The following is a 19,346-nucleotide window of genomic DNA, read 5'->3' as shown; positions in this document are numbered from 1 at the left end:
GCCATTCTCAATTTGTAACTCTTATTTGTGTTTAAATTCTTTTTACCCCTTTTAAAAAGATAATAATAATAAATTATTAAAATGCTATGATTCAAATAGTACAAATCCTTGATTGTACATTTAACTCACATTAAAATTTACAACCCAAAGTTTAGAACTTCATACTCAATAATTTGCCAACATTGCAAATTTAAAAAAAATTATGAACAATTAAACTAAAGACAAATAATAAGGTACAAAAATTATCTTAAATTAAAAAAAAAATCATTATAAAAGTGAAATCCACAATGAAATATAGAATAAAATATAAAAGTTTCTAAAGCTGAAAATGAACCTTAAAACTACATTATATGAACAATACCTACTCTCAATCAATACTTCTTAATGGTAAAAATTTTATCCACAACAATAGCAAGAAGGATGAAATAGTGGCAATGATAAAATGAAAGCTATTAGTTGATTATATGAATTTTCACAGTAATAATACTTCAAAAGAACAAAATGTATCTATTTAAAAAACTATTGATATAATGTCGAATTATTTTATTTACTTTGGAGTTATATTATTTAAAAACTATTTAAGTAAGATTTTATGAAGATGCTTTTTTTATAGGGGGTCCTCCTTCTTGAAATCCTACTTCACTATCTATGCTTCGTTAGTATATGTAGTAAAGGTGTTGGCCTTCATGACAATTTTGTGCTATTGATATCTTATGTTAGATTTCATTCATGGGGTAGGAAATTGGTTGGGTTTTCTTCTACTGGTCTAAGATGTACCTTCTCATGTCTCCTTGCTCTATGTGATGGTTACTTCCCTATATGGCTATAGGGGGGATGTTGTCCTGCCTTATGGCAGCATTCCTATTGTAGTCATATTTGGTAGTTTCTTCGCACAAAGTCCAGAGGTAGGAGGGGTATCTTTGGTTTGGATGGTGGATTTTTCTTTCTTGGTTGAGTGGTTGTCTTTGGTTATCTTGGTTGGCGGGTTGTTTTGAATTTCTTTTGTAAGTTTGGGATCTCTTTGGCTTATGGCAACCATTACATATTAATCAGTACTTGCACGACAGGGGTACTTGCATAATATCTGTTTGATCCTTTGTTTTTGGTAATCTTTTTTTGTTGTGATTGGTTGCTAGTTGCCTTCCCATCAGACTTCCGTACCTTAATCACTTGTTTTTTCCTCTTCGCTTCATTTGGCATCATGATCTATTGGTGATCCAGGTAGTTGTTCTAATGATTGGGGATATTATGCTATTCATTGGCTTTATCATTGTGTGATCATCTTCATATTAGCAGGTTTCTTTCATGATGCGATAATTATGACATTGTGTTCATGTTCTCAGTTATATTGATTGCTAGTGGGAACTTATGGCTATCATTTGATCTTTGTCTTGCTTTTCACTCTAACATAATGTTCTGTTTTCTATGGAGAACTCTTGCCAAATTCGGTGGATGGTGGCTTTTTCTGAGGAATTGAAAAGAGCAGTTAATGTGGATCTCTTATTCTTGGTTCTCTCATGGCTCTGAGTTTTGTTTTCTTCAGAGCTTTGGTTTCTTGTGGTGTTTAGATAAGCTGGATTTTGGGGTGATGGCTCTGATTTTTGGTGGACATTCTTGACTTCATCTTCAGATGCTCCCTGTTAGACTACTTCTTACAGCTTCCTTTATATTTAATGTGGATGGCAATGTATTGCAATGTATCTGGGGGGTTTTGGTATGCCTATGGGCTTTTTGTAATGGGTAGTTAGGCTTATGTTTTCTTGAGCAATACTGAAGGGTTTTCTTACTGGTTCTTTCCCTTCAGTGCTCTTTGAACCAGACACATGTAAAAATATATATAATCAATATAAGTTTAGTGGTCTCATCCACTTTTATCAAAAAAAAAAAAAAAAGATTTTATATTTTACTTATAATGTTTACATTATTCTATTCCAAGATTTTTTTATTTAATCACATCAATAGATATTATATATTTAGAAACGACATCTATTTAAGGAAGTGAATATAAAGAAAAATATCTTATAGTTTTAATATTCTATAATAGATGTTATCTATTCATACCTATCGTTCTAATTTTTGTTCAATTGTTTAGTCTCCACATGCATACATTCATAATTATATGCTTTTCATTTTCATGGTGGATTTTGAAGTGACACAACTCAATCTTATCACTTTTATATGTGATTTTTTCATGAAATTTTCTAGCTTTTAAAATGAATCAACTTAACTTTTTGAATATTATATGTGATATTCTTGTATTGGGTTTTCCTAAAAAAAAATAGAGCTGGGCTGTTATATTTTGTAGAAATATTTTAAAGTTGAACCTCAAATGCAGCAATTTGAGCCCACTTGCAGTATTTATAGTTCACAGAGGATTTAGGAAACAGAGGTTGAAGCAATGGACATAACATTTTCTACGATGCAAGTTATTCTGGTAGGAGCCGTGACAATTTTTCTTGTGACAACAATTCTAGTAAAATACCTTGGAAATTATAGGAGCCGTCTCCCTCCAGGCCCCAGAGCTATTCCTGTAATTGGTCACCTTCATCTTCTCATAGATAAAACCAGGCCAATTCACCAGATTCTAAATTCACTCTCACTGCTCTATGGGCCTATTATGCAACTCAAATTTGGTAGCAGCCCTGTTCTAGTGATAAATTCTTCAGATTTAGCCAAAGAATGTTTTACAGTAAATGACAAGGCTTTTGCTTCTAGACCTCGGCCTGCACATGGCCAGCATTTGGGCTACAATTATTATAATCTGGGTTGGGCTCCTTATGGCCCCTACTGGAGAAATGCTAGAAAAATCTGTGTACTCGAGCTTCTGTCCTCCAAAAGAATCCAATCATTTAGACCCAAGAGGATGAAAGAGATTTGTAAGGCAGTATATTCTATGTTTCAACAGTCACAATTGCAGAGTATTGTGAACATGAGAAATGTTTTGTACCAATTGACTTTTAAAACCCTGATGGCTATGATCATAGATGACAGGTATTTTGGCGAAGAATTGGGGATTCCAGCAGATTTGTTTACCCATCTGATTGAAGAGACTCTTATACTTAAAGGAGTAATTTGTATTGGGGATTATATACCCTGGTTGAAGTGGCTTGATTTGCAGGGGTACGAAAAGGCTATGAAGGAGGTACAGGGAAAGTTAGATTTGTATATGCGGAGAATTCTGGACAAGCACAGGGAGAAAGGATTAAAAGAGGAGGGAGTGATGGAAGACTTTATTGATGTGCTAATCTCACAGGCAAAGGAGAATGGTGACGCAATTCCTGAAAAAGATGCATTTATTAAGGCAACTGCTCTAGTAAGTTGTTTTGACTTTGCTGGTTTTGGTATTTTTGGTTTATAAATTCTTGTTTAAATAATGGAGAATCAGATATTATACCACTAAAAAGTGTTGAGATTCTAAGAACTAGATTATGTCCATAGTTTCAAGGAATAGTGAGGATATGGGGTTCTTTTCATAGTGTGTTGGTTAAGTGGTGGAGTTGTTTATGTGAACACCAAGGTTCAAATCTTTGTTGGGCCATTATGATCATAGGCTCGTGCCTTCACTGATCCAATGTGTTTGAGCCTATTTAATGTTTATATCTCTGGATCAAAAATGTATTACTATTTGTCCTTTAAAGATGGCATATATTTATGTCCCTTAAAAGCCGCATATACTTTTGAGTATCTGAAATGATCTTTTACCATTTAGAAATAGTAATGCGAAAGTTAACTGAAAATAGACAATTAGGAAGAGATAACAAAAGCTCCAAACTCCAATAAATATTTGTCCCTTAAAGATGGCATATACTTTTGGGTATCAGAAATGATCATTTTCCTTATGTTAAAAATAGATCAACAAGAAAACCATTTAGAAATAATAACACTAAAATTAACTACCATTGAATAAATAAGAAAAACACTAAGAAAATTAACACACAAACAAGAAACACAACAGTAAAAATCACAAAGCTTTAAAGACATTGTAATCAATATTCACAAAATCATTAAAATGTCTGCTCATATTTCAGATAGGACAACTGAAGGATTGAAGGGGATGAGAAATAATAGAAAACAGACATAAGATTTATTCATTAAAATAAAACATTACATCAATTTGACTGAGCTTTTGCTCTAATAACTTTCAGATTTGATTATATTCTTGAGATTTTAAAACTTCATACAAACTCAGACTCATAGCTTCATACAGACAACTCCTTGCTACTAACAGCTCTGCGAAGGTGGACTCTGAAAAGGGTGAATACAACGCACAGATGCATACAATATATATAGCAATCTAAGAACATACAATGGAGATAAAGACAACATAAAATAATATATTTCTATAACCCATTAAGCATGTGGAACTAGCTGATGTGACAGTGAACAGGTTGGAGGAATTACTGAAAAATCCATTCCCATCTATGGCAAGATCTACTTTTAATGTTAGTCTTTAATGCTGCAGATTGACAGCAGATATGAAGCAGATTGACAGCAGATATGAAGGCTACTGGAAATAACAGAAATAGCTGGTAAAGTAGCTGGAATTAAATTTCCCAAAACAATTCTAATTGTATCAACCTTGATGTCATTCCAATTAAAAGCTAGTCTAACCAAGATAAAAAACTCCTATGCCTCAGAACAACCCTCCTGAACCCTCACATCCTAGACAAAATAGAAAATCCTTGTTATAGGAGAAAAGAGTCTAAACTTACACTTTGGCAGCTAATGCAAACAAACTTGAACTATGTTTTACTTTTTCTCCCATTGGCTTGTGATTTGCATGCAGATTGTTGAGGAGGACTAATGCAATTTCTTGTATCCCTGAAATGACTGAGAATGCTCCAAGGGAAACGAATAAGATATGTTAAGGATGTGCATGGGGAAATGGAAGCTTGCTAAACATGATTAGGATCTTCAAAAATAATATAAAAGCATAATTAGGATGTATCAATGAAGGCGATGAGAAAGAGGAAGGCAGCTTGATACACCCAAGAAATGAGAGCAATGAAGAGTTGGGTAATGGTAATGATGTGATAAAAAAGAGCTAAGGAAAGGGCCCAGAAGTAATTCCCATATTAAGGGCAGGTGCCTGTCTTATTTGGATTCTTTCCTGCACATTAACTTCTCACAATAAATAGACTAGCTAAATTGGAGAAGGCATCAAAGGATAACTTGTCGCTAGTCTTGCACAAGGCCATCCCTTAGATCAAGGTATAAATACCCTCACCTACATCAATCTAACCTTTCTAAGCCCTCCCTTGGATCAAGACATAAATTTCCCGAAGGGCCTTGAGTTCCTCCATCTATCAGTCTAGTGCTTAGAGGTGAAGGATATGAGAATGATAGCATCTATAAAACCATATGATTTATTATGACATCTTTGCCAATAAAAATATTTGAATGTTCCAATTATTATAAGTGATTAAATTTCTGCATTTGTTTTTTTATCTCTTCTTCTTGTTACCTTGTAGGTTATGATAGGTGCAGGATCTGATACATCTTCAGTTGCACTAGAGTGGGCACTGTCAATGTTATTGCAACATCCCAAAGTAATGAATAAGGCGCAAGAGGAGCTTGATTCTAAAATTGGACGAAACAGATTGGTGGAGGAATCAGATATACACCAGTTACAATACTTGCAAGCAATAGTTAAAGAGACTTTGCGTCTTCATCCATCGGCACCTTTGCTTGTGCCACACAAATCTATTGAGGATTGTATACTGGGAGGTTATCATATTCCTTCAGGAACATTGCTGATGGTAAATGCATGGGCAATTCATAGGGACCCAAAAGAATGGAATAAGCCATTAGAGTTTATACCAGAGCGTTTTACGGAGAAGGAAATAGAGATAGATAACATACTGAGAGGGAATGATTTTGAGATGATTCCTTTCGGGGCAGGGAGAAGAGGATGTCCAAGGGCTTCTTTGGCAATGTGTATGATGCAAACAACTTTGGCAAGGTTGTTGCAGAGCTTTGATTGGTTTGTTCCAGATGGAAGATTGATTGACATGAATGAAGGGATTGGTTTGACAGCGCCAAGGGCAATGCCTTTGGAAGTTAACATCAAGCCTCGTCTTTCCCATCATCAATACCAGCAAGAAGTCTAGTTATAGACCATTGAACTCCTCTGTTTTTTTGGTTTATGGTTTGAATGCACAATAAATATCATGTTCACATGATTGGGAGCACAAATAATCGATGAGCTTCAGCTTAATGCCAAGGACAAATGAAATCCTTCCATGTTTTAGATCAAAAAAAATTTCAAAGGAAGAAAACATATTTATTACAGTACTAAGAATATCATTATATTCAATATACACATATTTGGGATTTTATATAAAAACATATTTAAATGTCAGAGAATTTAATTTTAGAAAACCATAAAGCTGATCTAAATTATAAGAGATATAGTTTATAAACTTACAAGTTTTTGAAGTTGGTTTTTGTTATTGTTAATATATTCATTATTTTATTTTGTATTTATGTTTTTTTTTTTGCTTTTTTTGTTGTTGTCAACAATATATAAACATTCATCTTATAATAAAATAAGTAGATTGAACTTTTTTGGCTAATCATAGTGTGGTTACTCGGGCCTTATCTGGTCAATATTTGTTTCCTTGCTCATTCATTGTTATGATTTGGCATATTTTTATCATTTGATCTGCAGATTGGTTGTTCGATTTGGTAATCATGTGGTGGTGAGCTTGTGTAGGATGGTTTTGGTTAATCATTGTTTGGTAGCTTTCATTATCCCAACTTGTTGTCTACTTGCATGAATGTGTAATGATGTTCGGTTGTGCTTTGTTCACTCCTCTAGCAAGTGGATTTGTTTATCATGTTTTGGTATGTTGGTTCCTGCATGTTCTGTGTGGTATCGTGCTTGGCCTTGGATGCATTCATGATGATATCTCATTTGGTTGGCTTTTATACGGGCTCTGCTTGTTCTCTTCTCATCTCATTTGGTTGGCTTTTATACGGGCTCTGCTTGTTCTCTTCTCATGTTTTCTCTCTCTTTATTCTAGCGGCTCTTCTCATAAGATATGATGTTTTGTTTCATTCAAAAGGCATTGTTAAGGCTTGGAAGTTGGTGGTTGTCTTCAAGGTCTTGGAGCTTGCAGATGGTTTGGTATATGTGATGGTTTCTCCTCTTTCTGTTATTAGCTTAGCTTCTTCTATGGGCTATTCTTTGGCTTGGCCTCATTTTGGTTCCTCTGGGCCTACAACATCCCCTCCTTATTTGGATTATTTTGTGTTTGCTTACGATGTTTGTCTTGACAGGTTCTCTTGTAGTGATTTATCTTCTTGTTCTTGGTCTCATATTAATCAGTGGATTGGAGAAATGTGCTTTATAGGTAGGGGTGGCTCGTGCTCGAATTTTTGACTGATCCTTCAGTTTTTTGGATGGATGTTGTTCTTCCTGATATTTTACTCTTGTATGCCTCTTATGGCAGCTTCCTTTATATCTAATGAAATTATTATGTAATTTGGGAGGTTTTTGGTGGAATGTGCTTAGGGGGCCCTTGTAATGGGTAGGTAGGCTTGTGTATTTTGAGCAATACTGAAGGGTTTTCTTACTGGTTCTTTCCCTTCAATGCTCTTTGAACCACACCTTGTAAAAAAACATATATATATTAATATAATTCAATGGTTACCCACTTTTTAAAAAAAAATAAAAATATAAACTATTATTTTTAAATATACAATTAAATTATTTATTATTATAATTTTCAATAGATTATTTATCTTGGTATTCAATTCAAGTATGAAAAGTTGCCACCTTTTAGATGTTGCCCGGTTAGAGACACACAAAGTTATAGTTATAGGAAATCGAATTTGTACACACAAGCTGCATGTAAATGTTGGTGACTATTAATATAAGACTTCAAAAGTAGATTTTGTAGAATAAAATAATGATGACAACAACCTTCCTTGAAATGAACTAGGGCAAACTCTCTGTCTTATGATGACGAAAACTTCAATAGCAATAACAGTAACTTTGTAATGCGATGGGAATCACAAGCAATCAATAAAACAACACCACACAAAAATTTCATTATCTACCTTCAGACCCAAACAACAAGCTAAATCAATCGAATGAACATTTGATCTCTGCATTGTTTGTAATATGTGAAGATGAGTAATAAAAATTTCATGACACCTTTGGTCCATGAGTGATCTTTAATTAGAGATTATCTTCATGGATCAATACTACCCTTGTTGATTAGTCAGAAAATCTTAAATTTGCATGTGTCTTTTTTTCCAGGATTGGACTGTGGACATTGGGCCTCCACCTTTCATCTTCTCATTTTGTCTAATATTACCCCTAAGCCCAGTCCACTCATCCTATTCTCTGCTTTCCTTTTCACCTAAGTCTTTCAAACTTTGGGGATTATGAGTTCAATATGGCATTTTCCTTCCTTAAGAGAAATATTACCTTGCATCCTTGATCCCCAAAGCTCAACACCTTTCCCCTCTTCCTGAAATCAAGGATTGGAGGTTAGGTTTAACCCTTCCTTCAACCATCTAATGCATTAACATTAATGTTCCACCAACACTCTCAACTACCTCATTTCAGAATGTGGAACTATAGGGGTGCATTCAATGCATTTTGCTGAAGGCTATCAAGTGGATGTCAAGTCCATGCTCATTTATTGTTGCTTGATGGCCTCCATGTTAGATCTCCATGCTCTACCCATAGATTTTAAGGGAGATTTACTTCTAGATGCACATTTCTTCGTGAGATCTCTTTGTTAGGCATGATGAAAGCTCTCAATACGTCCCTTCAGATTCATTTAGCCACCTTCATGTCTTATCTCTCTAACATTCATTGCACACGCAATATTGATATGAAATCTAAGGTTTTCTCCCTCTTCACAATGTTTTCTTTCTTTAGTTTGATAAAAAGTAAGCACACCTTGAAATTTTATTTAAGATAAGAACTTAAAATAAAACACAAAATTAATAAGAAACCAAAATTATAGAACAAATTTCCATACATATAACTTTCTGAAGTGAATAGTTAAACTTAATTTCAAATATTATCTATTCAAATCTATTTCTCCCTTATATTCACAATTCAGCTGACATAAATCCTTACGTTTTATACAATTAAATTATTCTTATATTTTATTATTGGGATCCCTACATTCATTCATCTCAATGGGAATCTTGCCCACCTAATTATTTAGGCAGTTTCATTCTGAGTCACTTTCACTGGTTTGTCCATTTGCTACTTTGGATTTGACTGGCATTTGGGCGGTGTTTCAGTCAAGTAGCTCAACTTAATCTTCTTACCATTCGATGCGATGTTTTCCGTCCTCATTCATTGAGGCCATTACTGTCATACATTTGACAAGGCGAACTTAGATAATAGGACAAGCTAGGGAGGTGATCCAAAAAAAATCTGCGCAGACTGTTAGAGATGTTGCAGCCCTTCATTTCCTATCGTCTTTTAGGTGTTGTTTTCCTCTATTATTCATGCGTCCACCCATGTTAGTTTGCAATTATTTTCATATGTTCGATTCCTTCCGTAAATAAGCAGAATTTGATAGTGGATTGCGTAATATGAACGCTGGGTAGCTATTGTGGTCAAGAAAAAACTGCACAGCGTTCTCTTTCAAATGGCTAAATCTGTGTTTCCCCGTTCTCAACTTTTTTATTGTTGACTGCTGCAACCATCTTCTTATCGTTCTTCAGCTTTTGTTTTCATTCTTCTTATTCTGTCAGTTTGAAATCAGAACTGTTTAAAGACGCACACATTTCCCATTGAATAGGATTTATACTTTATGATATCTATAATTTCGCTATAGAATTACGAGGAGCACTAACACTGTAATAATATTAAATCAAAATATTAAAAATATTCATATGCCATTAGTCAACATTGATAGGTAGGTCGTTAAAATAAAATTAAAATGTCTAAAACTGTTAAAAATAAGTCACATTTGGATCAACAATGGGCAGGTCATAGAAGGGCCAATACTTTAGATGGTAGAGCACTCCAACAGCAAATCTAAAGCGCTAAGTTTGAGTCCTAACTGGTTCATATGAGTTGCAGCGCAACATACATGAAGTATCAAAGACAAGATAGGAACCCCAAGCACCTAGAGTGTGGCTTCAAGGGGATGTTGGAAATAAGTCACATCTAGACCAATGATATACCGACCACAGAGGGGTTGGTAGCTAAGTTGGTAGAGCATTGCAGCAAATGGAAGGTCCTAAGTTTGAGTCCTAGCTAGTCCAATGAATTGAATCTATTGAAAATGCATTTGAACATGTAAGCCTTCAATAGTCTAATATGTTTGTCACTATACATCCATTAAATTGAAGCTATCGAGCACACATTGAACATGTGTGCCTTCAATAGTCAAATCCATGTAAAATTTAGGTAGTTCTTGGTCTTTCTTGTTCTTCTCCATAAGTTTTCTCTTACAACTATGGGTTCTCAAACTAGGGCTTTTGATTTCCATGTCTTTGATGATAGTAGCTTTACGTTCACCATTTTTCTTGCCTTTCTATAGAATAGCCTTCATCTTCTTAAATGCATGTTCTATGCTATCCAACCTATCTTTCTTATCTTTCTAATTTGTTCTTGCACTTTGTTCCAAATCAAAAATCATTAAATTTAGTTTGTTCCTAATACTCCATAAATTATGAGCATTTATAAGGTTTACCAAAGTTGTAAGAGTGTTCGGTCAACCTCTGAAGAAGTAGCACCTCCCAAAGTCTCCCCGATGAACGCCATCTTCATGTTAATTTGATTGACATAGATACAAAATATTTAACAAATTTATTTTGGTCCTCAATAGATTTAAATAGAATTTCCATCTTCACTCTTGTTAATTCAATCATTTCAAATAGTCCATGAAAATTTTGGGATTAACCATTGCATAAAGGGGTTCTTTCAAGTAGGGGATAACAGCCCATGAAGGGGGGATACAATAATTAATATAAGCTTTACATAATTATATGTATTTATCTCTTAAAAACGTTAGATTAAACCACTAGGGAAGTTCCATGGATTTTCGAATTGTTATTCAAGAATTTGTAGGGTTTAAATGACTCTAGGCTTACAAAAGAAGAAAATGGGGAGTTAATGGTAAGGTTGAAATATGCCTCACTACCACAACAATAATCCTCCCTATTGAGAGTTATTGAGGAATTTTGCGTTTCCAAACTCTTAATAGAAAAAAAGGATTAAAATGAGGCATTAGCAAACTCACATGATTTTCAAACAATGAAATAAGAGTTTTATGTAAGGGTATGATCGCTTGACCTTTTCTTCAATATATTATGGAATTTTATTAAGGTTAAAGAAAATTAAAATTAAAATATAATATTTTACCACAATTGAAATCATTTACAAGAGCAAAGTGATAGGAAAATCCAAAGTGAGCCTATCTAGGTGATCCCACAATAGTGGGTTACACTTTCACCCACAAATGAAAAAAATAAAGTTGACAATTTTTTTTTTAACAAGAACCTCCATACTAACATATGTGTTTGAACAAAGGCTCTTTTTTTACCTTCATATGAACAAGAAGCCTTCATTCGAATGGGGGGTTCGAACGAAGGTCCTATGGAGGGGACCTTCATTCAAACCCCCCTTGGCACTTATTTTTTTAAATTAAAAGGGGTTCATTCAAATAGATTAGTTTAGAATAGACCCCCCTTAGAACCCCCTAATTTTATATATCTCTCCCTCTTTTTGCAACTTTCGATAATTTTTTGGCCTTTGAAAATCATGCTAAAGGTTCAAATGAAATCAACTTGACAAACCAAATTGTGAAATGATAGTCATCAAAACAAGCTTTCCAACAACTAAAATTTTAATATATTTTGATTTATTATGAATTCATTTTCTAGTTCTACTAAACATAGATTTTTAAGAAAACACCAAATTTTTTGTTCTACACAAGTGAAAAAATAGTAGATTACCAAAAAGAATAAAAAAATGAAAAATATATATGCAATTTGTATTGATGTCCTTGATCCAACAAAAAAAACATGGATCAAGGACATCAATACAAATTTTCCATGTTTCATATTGTTTATATGCCACCCAACATTCTTTCCCAACTCCTCCACCTAACAACTCCATTATATTGCTACAATTAATGAGGAAAATAAATATTCTCAAACCCTAAAACATCCCTTGCAGGATAACTTTCTTACTTCGAGAAGGCATCATGGGAATGCATACACATCATGGAGATGAATATTTTATCACAATAAATTATATTTAGATGTTCTTGTAACAAGTGTATTTAAATATAGACTATTTATCTAATACTACTTACCTCGGTCTCCCTCTCTCAATAAAAAAGATAGACTCTTCTACTTGTAATGAAATAATTGAGAAAATATTTAGAAAAATAATTGGTAGGTTGGAAAGTAAAGTTGTTAATCATTCTTAATTTGTTTCTATAGAGCATACCCACCTATTACCTATCCCTTTTTAAAATCCTTGCATTTCATTTAAAAAGGAGAGAGAATTTTGAAAAGAAGTTTCTTTGGATAGACACTATGGACAAAAGAATGTTAGCCATGGTTAGCTAGAACTAGGTCTACCAAACCAAAAGATATGGAGGGCTTGGATTAAAAAAGGTAATACTTGTTAATAAACACATCTCTACCAAAGTAGCATAACAAGTGATTAAATGGGAAAAGGACTAGTGGAAAATTCTAAATGTAAAAGTTTCTTTGGATAAACACTATGAACAAAAGAATGTTGGCCATGGTAAGCTATAACTAGGTTTACCAAACCAAAAGATATGGAGGGTTTGGATTAAAAAAGATAATACTTGTTAATAAACACCTCTCTACCAAAGTATCATAAAAAGTGATTAAATGGGAAAAGGACTAGTGTAGAATTCTAAATGTAAAATGCCTTGAAGAAAGATATTTTTTGACTAGTAACTTTATTTCGAGAGAACCCAATTTATGGAATATCCTTATCAAATATAGAAGGCTCATTCTCAAAGGAGATAAATGGAATCTTGGGAGTGGTAACTCTATCAACTACTAGAAAGATGAATGGTTGAGGGAAGTCAATTCTTTTTGTATTGCATATAAATTCTCAATAATCAAAAGTTACACCATTATAGTCTATTCATGACCAATGTTTATAATATAAAACCTATAACGATAGACCAAATAGGGTCACAAAATTCATTTTAGAGAAGTTATTATATGGATCTATAGAATACAAGTACTTAAATTAAACTATGGATTCATGTTTGTCATTTATTGTTATCATGTTATTGCATTAACATTTCCTAACATCCAAAAGAGAGTTGCATCACCACCATTATATAAGTTTCTTAAGAATGTTTCATACCTAAGATAATCTTGTCATTTCTACATTTCATCATTCCCATTAGTCTCTTTCCTTGCAAAGACATACACTCTATAATTCATCATAGTTGTTGTAGAGATGGGAACACCTACATGGGGTATGACTTAGAAAAACTAATAATGAAATAACTTTCACAAGAATATTATAATATGAAATGTGCTTCGAATATTTGATAATAATATGTCACTTTGAGGGGGATACCTCCAATGGTCTTCAATAAGAAATTAATACTCTACATGATGATAATAACTCAATCATACCTCCTATATTTACCATATTATACCTTGGATATTGACACCTACGCCAACTTAGATACTTAAATATAACTCCTAGGATGACCTTAATAGATAATAATAGTTATGTAACTTATATTAAGAGTTATGGTAGCCAAAAGACAACTATTTATAGCACAATTTACGCACAATAGAGTTAGGGGCATAGGATTCCCCCCCTCTTTACAAAAGCATTGTCCTCAATGCTAACTTTTTTCTTTTTCTTCTTCTTCATCTCCTTATTTTTCTTCTACTCCTTCCTTTTGTTTCTTTATCTTCTTTTTCTTCTCTTGTTTTTTTGCTTGTTCTTTTTCTTTCTCTTGCTCTTCCTCTTTCTTTTTCTCTTTCTCTTGTGCTTTTTCTTTTTCTTTCTCTTAGGTCGGGGTCCCATGGAGGGGGCCTTCCTAAAAAATAGAGGGGGTGCTGCAAAGATTTTTTAGGAAATGTTTTAAAGTGGGTGGTCTCATGAAATTTGTAGTGCATTTCTACTTAAGACTTTAAGATCCTAAATTGAAGGAAGTTGGCGGTCCCATGAATAGTGCAATTCAACTTAGAAAATTTAGCTACTAAATTTAAGGATTAATTGTATCTTATTTTGTAGTGTGCAATTTTAACAATAATTTTTTATTGAATTATAATTAACAAGTGGCATTAATTTTCCCTAAGTTGTAGGGGCTAATTCCAGCCCCACCCCATTTGCATCTGCTCAAAAATGAAAATCTAAAAGTAGGAGCTTCAACTTTTTAGGAGAAGATTCCAAATAATCTTGTAGCAAATTTCTTTTTTCCATGAGACCGCCTTTTCCATAAAAATAGAGACCAAGTCCCTCCCATGGGACCACAACCTTACTCTTTCTCTTTCTCTTTCTCCCACTCTTGTTCTTCTACTTCCTTTTTTTTCTTGTTCTTCAACTTCTTGTACTTCTTATTTTTCCTTTTTCTTCTTTTTTTGCTACTTCTTGGTGTGAATTTTTTTTAACAAAATACATTTGCAAGAAGTCTCTTATTTATGCTCCAATTTGTCATAAATTTTTATTGTAGACTCTACAATGGCCTTCTCAAAAAACATTTAATATTTAATTAAAAATGCACTTCTAAAAATATGTGAGATATATATTTTACAAAACAATAGGACAAAAAACCTAATTTTGCAGTAACTTGCTTACTTTTTCTCTAGTTAATCTAAAAATTGGATTGAAGGTGATCCAATATGGCCCTCAAAAACACTTTTAAAATTATAAAAAAATTGCAATTTTCAAAATGACCTCCAAAATGTATGAAAAACCTTTCCTTCATGGTGCCAAGATCATGCTCTAATACAACTTGATAATGAAATAACTTGCATGAGAATATTTGATAAGAATATGCCACTTTGCGTGGGAAGCATCCTAAACCACTTTGAGGGGGATACCTCCAATAGTCTTCAATATGAACTCAATACTCAACATGATGATAATAACTAACCGGTACCTCCTATATATACCATATTATGCCTTGGATACCACCTAGGCCTACTTATATAGTTAAATACAACTCCTAGGATGAGCTAAATACATATACATATATGATTATAATAATAATTATGTGACTTATTTAAGAGTTAAGGTAACCACAAACCAACTACTCATAACACAATAAACAATATAAGGTTAGGGGAATACAAATATCCTTATAAAACATAACTCGTTTCTCCCATTCTCTATGTGTGCAAGTTTAGATTCAATTGTTAGATAAGTACAAATGAATGGAGTAGACAGTGATAGAGATTAGATTTTGAACGAGTGAAAAGCCTCAAACTAGGATGCCCAATGCCATTGTCCTACTACTTTGAACCAAATTTTTGGAAGATAGATGTACAAAGCTTCCCAATTTTATTTTTGATTGTCTTTTGATGTCATAGAAACCTTCAAACTAGGGCACCAACACCCATATCATGCATAGTTATCATCAAACCTTCCTCTCTATATATTTTTTTTAGATTTGTAACTTTTTTTGTATTTTCGTTCTTAATTTTTTTTATTCTATCAGTGTTGTTCAACTTATCCTTCTTTAGATTAGTTCATCATACACACACACACAGTCAATTCCACTCACATGATTGATAACTATAAGTATGAGTCCAAGACAATATGGCTCTTCCTTGTGGATAACAATTTAAGCTCACTCACATCTCTAATTTTGTGTAGGAAAAGGAATTGATCCTAGATTAATGGACATGTTAGTCTAGGATTGAACTTTTCCTACACATTATAAGTATAAAGCATAAATGGTTTTAAAATGAACTAATTTAAACCACACTATAGTAGGTGCCAAATAGAATATAAAATTGTTAGTGTAAATAATTTATGATGTTACAACAACTTATATTTGTTTTCATCAATTTAAATATATACATGCTCATATATAACCACTAACCCATGCACAAACATCCATATATACATTTATTTAAAATTCCAAATTTAAGAATAATAATTTCACTTCCTAGAATCTCATCTATATATGATAAACAAATTTATCTCTTTTACATGGATAATGATCATAGTTTGTATAGAAACACTTATGATAAAATGGAAAAACACATTTCATTGAGGCATTTTCTCAAAACATTCACTCGCATTATTTAGACCTCCATATATCTATCACATAGGTACATAAATAGAGAGAACAATGTTTTACTATTTGGCTAAGTTGAATCCTTAGTTATGTAACTTGTGTCAGTGAAAGATTCCTACAATGATTTGAATGTTCTTATTGGCCCTCTAGCTCCTTGTTAGGTATGTTGTTCAATGTAGGGACTTCCAAAACTCATAAAAGCTTACATTATCCCCATCTAGAGACTCTCGCACCACTATACACCATCCTCCAAAGATTGTGTCTTGGTTGGAATGCTACTTCTGAAAATTGGGAACAGTTCTACCATAACTTATGCCATCAAGGTGGAATCCTTCAAATTAACAAATCAAGTCCCTCTAATGAACTCTACCTATTTCATGAGACCTCTACATATCTTGGTATAAGTCCACCAGAATTCACAAATCCCTTTTTGACATTTGGAAGTCCTTAGTCAAGATCATGCCTTCGGGGTAAGAAAGTGAAAACGCTATGAGCAAGGGAATGAAAAGTAGAATAATAATATTAAGCACACAAAATTAAATAAATACAAAAGAAGAAAACATTCATAAAGAATTGTCTACCATATATTTTAATAAAAATTCTACCTACTCATCACATCTAATTTTACATCCTTGAATTCAAATATCAGTTTCCTATGAATAAATAGGACTAGATAATACAATCTTAATCTTAATTTCTATAATTACTTAGTACTTCTATACTCACTTTTTTTTTTAGTCACCTAGGGTATCCCCGCGACTCAGCCTAGCGACACTGGTTTCTCATTATGGGGTGAGCTGAGGCGAGACTAGTCCTTGGAGATGAGCTAAGAAGCCCATCAACCAAGCCCATCGATTGAATCCAAGCCTTAGAGTCGAACCCGAGACCAATGGGGAGCAAACCCGTGGTCCAAGCCAACTCTGCTACCTGTCTGGGCTACTATACTCACTTTTTAAAAATCTTGTAATCTTTTTTATTGCTCAACCATTTTTTACATCTTGTCTATTTAAAAATAATAGATTTTAAAAACATAATATAATAATTAAACATTTTATCACTGGGGTGTAGACTGGTTGGTTGAGCAGTTGAAAGACATGGACAACCAACGCAAGTTCAAGCCTCATCCCATTGAAAGAGTCGATTTACTCAGCCGTGTCTAGGTGGGGTCTATGGGTTCAATGCACGACCAAGAGGATGGATTGACTCGATAACAGGGTCACAAGTGAGTTGCGGGGACACCTCTGAGATAACAAAAAAATAAATTAAATATTCTAATTCGATGATGCTAATTGGAATCCAGTTGTGGTTATTCGATAGATTATAAGTTTGACTAGGTCTTTAAAATTTGTTACCTTTTCTCATATTCCAAGGGAGTGTAATAGAGTAATAGATTGCCTGGCCAAATAGACATTGATCGAATGTAGGGTCAAAATATTGCAAAAGGGAACATTTGTCTTTGGATTTATCTCATAAGTTAGAGATATTAGTTGTGGAGGATTTCTTTGTTGGGCTATTGACCATTTTCGATTTGTAATTCTCATTTGTGTTTAAATTTTTTTTATCCCTTTGAAAAAAAGATTAAAAAAATAAAAAACATTCTTAAAAATTTATATTTCAAATAATAGACATCCTTGATTGTACATTTTAAGTTAAATTAAAATTAACAACCCAAAGTTCAAAACTTCATACTCAACAATTTGCGAACATTACAAATTTTAAATAACTCATAAGAACTTATGAACAAATAAACACAAACCAACAAATAGAATATAAAAAAATATATTAAATTCAAAAAATTCCTCTTAAAAGAGAAATTCATAATGAAATATAGAATAAAATTTAAAATTTTCTAAAGCTAAAAATAACCTTTGAAGTAAATTATATGAACAAAACCTACTCTAAGTCAATAGTTTTCAATTGTAAAACTCTTATCTGCAACAATAGCAATAAGGATGAAATAGTGATGATGATGAAATAAAAGCTATTAGTTGATTATGAATTTTCATAATAATAATACTTCAAACAAAACAAAATGTATTTATTTAGAAAACTATTGATAGGTATAATGTTGAATTATTTTATTTACTTTAGAGTTATATTATTTTAAAATTATTTAAGAAGTATTTTATTTTTTATTTGTATTATTTACATTGTTTTATTTCAAAAAGTTTTTTATTTATCAAATCAAAAGGTATTATATATTTAGAGGTATTGGTGGGGTTGGTCGTGATAGCTTAGATATATTCAGTTTATTTTCTCAATTTATAAGGATTTCCATACCAATAATCTCATGGAGGCTCTTGCCATTTTGCATGCGGTGGAGCATAGTTGTGTTTTGGGCTAGACTGTTTGGCCAAATGGGTTTCTAATCATAGGTAGGATTGGAATATAGTGGATAGGGGGCAATTATCTTCGGAAATGTCTCATTGGTTGGATAACTTAATGGATGTTGACAAAGTTGTGTAATTTTTTTCTCTACTAAGCACGTGGTCTTTCTTGCTTTGTATCTCTGGTCTTTCTTGCTTTGTATCTCTTTCTTTGATTGAATAAATTTTTGCTCTTCTTTTAATAAAAAATATATTTAGAAATGACATAAAATGAATATAAAAAATAATGTATCTTATAGTTTTAATATTTTAAAATAGATGTTGTCTGCATTCATTCCTAATGTTCTATTTTATGTTCAATTGTTTAGACTCCACATGCATCAATTCATAATTATTTGATTTTCATTTATACTTATTAAATGATTAGTCTTTGGATAGTGGAATTTGAAGTGACCCAACTCAGTCTTTTCACTATTATATGTAATATTTTTTATGAATTTTTTTACTATTATATGTGATATTCTTGTGATAATAATGTAAATTAAATATAAAGGGAAACCAAGAACTATGTTTCTAATAATGAAAAGTAAAATTTGGTAAGCCTTCCTTTTCAATTAGTTTGCATTTATTTTACATGTCCTACTTTTTCCATATAATCCAAGAAGATATATGTGTTTACTTTTGCTACAAAGGCATATTTTCTTCTTTGACAAATTAAACACAATAATAGAATAATTTAAGTGGGGAGGTGATCTATAAAGGAGTGCCCCAAGAA

At 32.7% G+C, this 19,346-nt stretch overlaps 1 protein-coding gene across 1 annotated transcript; it reads left to right on the top strand.

The window, feature by feature from the left end:
• Positions 1-2,338: 2,338 nt before the first annotated feature.
• LOC131076767 (cytochrome P450 82A3) lies at positions 2,339-6,330 on the top strand. The gene is made up of 2 exons (XM_058014086.2): positions 2,339-3,313; positions 5,472-6,330. The coding sequence occupies exons 1-2, from the start codon at positions 2,399-2,401 to the stop codon at positions 6,108-6,110; spliced, it is 1,554 nt and encodes a 517-aa protein (XP_057870069.2). The 5' UTR covers positions 2,339-2,398; the 3' UTR covers positions 6,111-6,330.
• The last annotated feature ends 13,016 nt before the right edge of the window (positions 6,331-19,346 follow it).

This window comes from Cryptomeria japonica, chromosome 11 (assembly GCF_030272615.1).
Source record: "Cryptomeria japonica chromosome 11, Sugi_1.0, whole genome shotgun sequence".
Classification (NCBI taxonomy): Eukaryota; Viridiplantae; Streptophyta; class Pinopsida; order Cupressales; family Cupressaceae; genus Cryptomeria; species Cryptomeria japonica.
Note: the sequence above shows the minus strand (reverse complement) of the source record. Positions and strands in the feature narration are given on the sequence as shown.